This window comes from Lycium barbarum, chromosome 4, assembly GCF_019175385.1.
Source record: "Lycium barbarum isolate Lr01 chromosome 4, ASM1917538v2, whole genome shotgun sequence".
NCBI classification, from domain to species: domain Eukaryota; kingdom Viridiplantae; phylum Streptophyta; class Magnoliopsida; order Solanales; family Solanaceae; genus Lycium; species Lycium barbarum.
The window spans coordinates 38,922,905-38,928,898 of NC_083340.1; the positions used below are offsets into that span (position 1 = coordinate 38,922,905).

At 34.9% G+C, this 5,994-nt stretch overlaps 1 protein-coding gene across 1 annotated transcript; it reads right to left on the reverse strand.

The window, feature by feature from the left end:
- Positions 1-353: 353 nt before the first annotated feature.
- LOC132635922 (cytokinin riboside 5'-monophosphate phosphoribohydrolase LOG8) lies at positions 354-3,588 on the reverse strand. Its single transcript, XM_060352532.1, has 7 exons — positions 3,071-3,588; positions 2,414-2,511; positions 2,286-2,316; positions 1,546-1,645; positions 1,400-1,470; positions 1,183-1,326; positions 354-639 (listed from the first exon to the last, which is right to left on the reverse strand). Exons 1-7 carry the CDS (start codon positions 3,182-3,184, stop codon positions 538-540), a joined length of 660 nt encoding a protein of 219 aa, XP_060208515.1. The 5' UTR covers positions 3,185-3,588; the 3' UTR covers positions 354-537.
- Between the last annotated feature and the right edge of the window lie 2,406 nt (positions 3,589-5,994).

Consider the following 5,994-nt stretch of genomic DNA (forward strand, 5'->3'; position numbering starts at 1 on the left):
TAATATCCCCCCTTACACTGAAAGCACTAGAGCTGTGACAGAGTTCAATTAGTTGAGCTTCACTAACAAGTTTTAGGCCACATGGTTGAGAGCATAAAATTTTGAAAACCAAGGCTATTATCTTTTGACCATAAACTTTATATAAATGGAGTTTCTTTAAACGAAATACATATTATTTAACAGTGATTACGGATTACTGCAGTACTAATTTAAACAGATCGAGACAGAAGGTTCCTTGTACAACCTTTCTTATTGGTGAACATCAATTACTAAACCTTATTAAATGCCACTAAGTTATGTACTGCTGAGTGCTTCTTTGAACAGGATGATGTGAAAGGTGGTAAGAGCCTAAATAATCACCAAATAGTGCATCCATTGACCAATTTATAAATCAATGTTAGCTTATGCAAAACACCAACGATGATCGTACTAAATGTAACCGCAAAGAATGACAAAAGTACACGATGATGCATTATATGTGGCTCCACCTGAATAAATTCTCATCCAAGAGTTAATGATGATGAATCATATCAGACTCTATTGTGGAGAATGTGTTGGAGACTGTTTTCCCGGATAAGCCAACTCCTCCATGTGCCAGCTTTCATAGGGAGCAACATGGTCATGTGAAGGAGTATATCGCTGCAAGTTGACAAACAAGATAAGAATCTTCAGCAAAACGCATAAATAACAACAATTTGACAAGAGAACTCATATAAATGGAAGGTGGACAATTAGTAAATCAACCTTGCCAAAAGGATCGATATTTCACATTATAGAACAAGTAACCAGAAAAGAAATGACCGAAAACCAACAGTAAGAATATTTTGAGTCTTACATAAAACAGGTGAACCAGAACTACATTCCTAGCTACAAAAGTTATCATTCCCATAGCACATAGTTGAGCATTGTTTTATTTTAACCTTTAACTGGTAAAGCCACGAGAAGTGGTTGCTTTGTAAATAAAATCTCAGTAGCTGGAACATTTAAAGACTACTTCCAGAAAACCACAATAGTATAATAGATGTATCCCATATGTCAGTCATCAATGCTTTCTGTGTCGCATATATCTCGTTTGGAGTAAAGATGGTGATCATACTGATGAAACAAAAATACCAACCTGATTGTATCGAGGTGTACTTTCAACATAACAAGCAAATACATGCAATTAGGTAAAGTGAGTACCTCCATCTTGCTTAAAAGCTCTCTGGCTGTAGGAGCAGCAAGAACAATGTCACGAGCCCCTGGCTTAATGAAACCTTCTTCAACACCATTGTCAAACAGTGTAAGCAAAGAATTATAATAACCCTCAACATTTAGCAAACCAACCTGCACAACAGGTTAAGATGGTGAAGAACTTGCAGGTAACCATCAAACTGTATGAAAGTAATGCTATAGATACCGGCTTTTTGTGAATTCCAAGTTGTGCCCATGTTATCATTTCCAGAGTCTCCTCCATGGTTCCATATCCGCCTAAACATAATAAAAGCAATTTGACAAGTGTCTGAGAGCATATGTATCGCAATATGTACTCTTACAAATATTTACCTGGAAGTGCAATAAAGGCATCAGCCTGACTAGCCATTTCAGCTTTCCGCTCATGCATGTCCGATACAATCTTTACGTCACCAACACTTTCACCTGATATCTGTCAGTACAACTCAGGTTAAAAGTGTAACTATTGCAATCAAAACAACTCACAGAATGCAAAATCAAAGTTCTACCACTAAAGAATTTTTTTTTTTTTCTATCAGATGCTTCACCAGTCAATCACTTGCAATTAACTGTGAGCACAAATGCATTCTACGAAAGAATCATTAACTTTGTTTGATAAAGCTATGAAAGAACAATTAATATGCATTGGGACAATGTATCATGTTTTTACCAATTTCAATGTGAGATGAAATTCGGATAAATTTTTGAATCGCTGTGGCACTTCAAAGCTATCAGTAACCAGGGATATCGCACGAAACCATTTCATATCGATGACGACATTTCAGCAAAAAAAAAAAAAAAGAACTCCAAGCAAACAGAATATAAGATAATAATACATTGGGAAATAAAAAGAGAGATTGTAGCTCAGATAATTGTGAAATTAGAGTTCAAAGTTTCAGCAAAAGAGAAACCCCAAGTCGAAGAAATAGCAATAATATAAAAGCAGTTCAAACAACTTACCTTACCACCTACTCCCAAATAAAAAAATAAGAAAAAGAAGAGAACAAGTCGAACAAGTAGATGGCAGCTCAAACAAATTGCAAAATTTTAGTTACAAGTAAATGTCCACATACCTCAACAGCCACAAGAGCTTTCGGGATGACCCTGCATGTTCAGAGCAATCAAGAATGAATTGAAATCCTACAGTAGACTTCAAACACAATTAGCCATTGTAAACTTGAAATATTAATATTTGACTTACCCAAGGACATGGCAACCACCCTCATAGACTCTCTGGGAAATCAACCCCATCAATCCAACACTTCCACCACCATAGACCAAGTCAATCTTCCTATTTACCTGCAAACAGCATTATCAAAGTCAAATGGAACTCCAAAAGACTTAGATCTGAAACATTCAAAGCCAAGTCAATTTCATTATGGGGATAACACTTCAACAATGGTAGGTACCTATAAGAAAGAAAGTCAATGCCTACTATCCAGATTACCAAAAACCAATACTATTAGAATGTCAACACAAAATCAGCATATTTTGCAAAAAGTTGGGAACATTAAGTCAACCACTCCTGTTTCCAAACTAAAATGAGATTAGTCTTAGTAGAATAGAAAGGTAACGGAACTTCACATGCACACATCCGGACTGATTTCTCGGATGGTCAGTCAACTAATAGTTACTATCCCATAAAGTCACCTTTCTTCTCGATTCTAATTTCTTTTAACAAAGAAAGAAATTTTCTGAAATAATAACTATTAGCCTAGCGAACATCTGAAAATCAACTCCACAAATCCCAAATTGACTCAAAGCTAAAAAGTCTTGAAAGTTGAAACTGAATAACTATTAAATAAAACATAAAAAGTTAAAGAGTCAACCAAAGAGGATTTCAAGAATCAAGACTAACCAATTCATTCCCCAAGTCAATAGCAGCATCACTGAAGACTTTCCTGTGGCCAGGGTTACTTCCACAAAAAACACAAATTTTCTTGAAGTTGCTTCTATTACTATTGCTTTCCATTGATAAACTTTCAACCCCTTTTGATTAAATCTCAAAAAAAAAAAAAAAAAAAAAAAACTCTCCTTTATTTAGACTTTTTACAGAATCTTCTCTCTGTACGGCGCTATGAGTGTAAATGGAATATCAAGAAATAAAAACTAAAAATATAAAAAAGGTAAGGAAAGACTCACAAGACAAGGTAAGACACAATCTAGATATTGCTTAGATTGATCAAGAATTAAGAAGACAATATACAATCAAGTAATCAACAAGTCTTTATTAAATTAAACAAGTAAACAATTAAAAACTAATAAGATTGAATTAAGGAGTAATTAATACTAATTAATACTCCTAATAACAAAAATAAAGGGGGAAAGGGTACTACGTATCATGGAGAGGAGAGTCCTGTTTTCATGATTTATATATAAAGGGAAAACAAGAAAAAAGAAAAAGGTGGTATTTTTAAATGACAAAATTCCCAACAATTGAGAAGGACAAAAGTGGTCTTTTATTAAAGCTGCTTATGCCCCTTTATTTTCTTACCCTGCAAAATAATTACCCCTCGTGTTTCAACAATTTTAGACCACCCTACATCGCATTTCAACAATTTTAGACTACCCTACATCGCCTAGAGTTGATAACCTATAATTGGAAGTGTTTTATTTATTTCATCATTCAAAAGAAGCAACACAAATGTCAATCTCTTTGATTAAACAGATTGATGTACACTTTTTTAGCCAAATTGTTATAAACCATTTGAAGGTAACTTTGTCCTACTTGGATTTAGAATTAAGACTAGTCATTGTAATTTGTACATGTGCATGGCAAATGTATTTCGTATGAATTTTAAGGATACACTTTTTCTCAATATCTAACGAAAATTATTATTATTTTTATAATTTAATGTTGAATCTAAATGATGAAATATTTGTATTTATCACAATTCTTAAGGGATTTATCAAATAATATAAATTGAAAAATTGAATTGTTGGTAGTTTAGAGATTGTGAACGATGATGTTGGTCTATAACTTCTAAAGAAGATAATGATAACTAATAATGTAAAGTCTAAAAATGATTATTGTTGAATCAATATTCTACAAAATAATATACATATCTAATGTCACACCCCCAAACTAGGGTGAGACGTGATTGACATCCAACTCTTACTACCCATTGAGCGTACCCTATTCTAGCCAACTAAAAGTCGCATATCTCTCAACTATCCTAAACCTTCCATAAATGTCCTAAGCAAAGATCAACCTAGAAATCCTAAACTAGTTCGTATATAGTGACAGCTATTGTCGCTATTGAAGTTGTGGATGTTAAGCTTGAAAGAAAGGTTTGGATTTAGAGTTTTTGGACCGGAAAAGGGTATGTTCTTTATCTCAACTTTGATATTAAGTTATTTTTGGAGGATTTTAATGGTTTAAAGTGAAGGAAAACATAGTATAAAGGTCATAGTTTGATACGTTGATGTTGTTGGCTTATGGACTGATTTTCAAAGGAAGTTTCGGACGGATTTGTATATGTTTGTAATGTAGTATCTTGATTATGCTATTGTTGATGTTGTTATTGATGTTTGGGAGCTGTTTTGGAATTGGTTCGGAGTAGATAATATAGGGGAAATGTTGTCCGAATTCCGTTAACTTATTAACTAGCTAAATTGAGTGTGTAAGTGTTCATATGGCCTGATTGTTGTATGAATCATCTTGGATATAGATTGGCAAGTTCGGAAGGATAAGCGTTAAGTAGTTAAGGAGACGACAAGGCATGTGAAGGTTGTCCCTTTCTTTCTTAAGGCATGATTCCATTGTTTCGAGCTTCACAAAGGATGTCCATAATGATTCTTCTCTTAGAAATATTAGAAGCATATGTTCTTGATGTTCTTATGATATTGTTGATCCTTATCTCATGATTATTGGTTATTGATCTCATATTATGGTTATTGATCTTATTATTGATGTTGATCTCATCTTATGATTATTGTTCCTTCAAGGTGAGATATGTCCATGATAATAGTTCCATAATGATAATCGGAGGTTTATCGACCTTACGTCACTCTGATAGAGTCATAGCTTTTCTTTGAGCTCTCATGTATGTTTTATATATATATATATTCTCACATCGAGCCGCGTTGTAGTCGGCTGGGCAGGCACGTAGATGTCCACACCACTGCAGTGGGCATGTTATGATGTTACCTCGGACGCGGGATGACGATGATATGATGATAAAACCGAGCCCATATGTCCAGGTACAGTATTGTGTATGAAAATGTTATTTTTTTAAAGCTAAGCATGCATGACACTCGCCTTAAGAGGCATTCAGAGGTGCGGGTTAGCTCTCTTATCTTATGTTACCCTTCATGTTGTTCATGCCTTGCATACTCAGTACATTATTCGTACTGACGTCCTTTTGTTTGGGGACGCTGCGTTCATGCCCGCGGGTAGACAGGGAGACGGTTCAGACTCATAGGCTGACTTCTCAGCGATTGTACAGGAGCACTCCATTTGTTCCAGAGTTGCAGTCCAGTTGGTATGGTTCTTTTGTGTACAGATGGGTATGGCGGGGTCCTATCCGTCCTTATTATGTTATGCACTCCAGTAGAGGCTCGTAGATAAATACGCACAGTCAAATGTTCCATGACCATCTCGGTCTATGTTTTGTTGTATCACCGTTTTGATAGCTTTCTGGCATGTATACTTGAATCAGCTTGATGATGTATGTATATTATCTTTTGGGATTATTTCCCATACAGTTTATGATATTTATGAGTTAGCATGATGGATCACTCAGGTATGGATATGAGATGTATGTACGTGTTGTGGTGCTC

Coding starts and splice junctions, on each gene's coding strand:
- LOC132635922 (XM_060352532.1), bottom strand. CDS start 3,184: ATGGAAAGCAATAGTAATAGAAGCAACTTCAAGAAAATTTGTGTTTTT. Junction 1,471..1,545: donor TGCCTTTATTGCACTTCCAG/GTAAATATTTGT, acceptor TATTATGTTTAG/GCGGATATGGAACCATGGAG. Junction 1,327..1,399: donor TTGGAATTCACAAAAAGCCG/GTATCTATAGCA, acceptor CCTGTTGTGCAG/GTTGGTTTGCTAAATGTTGA.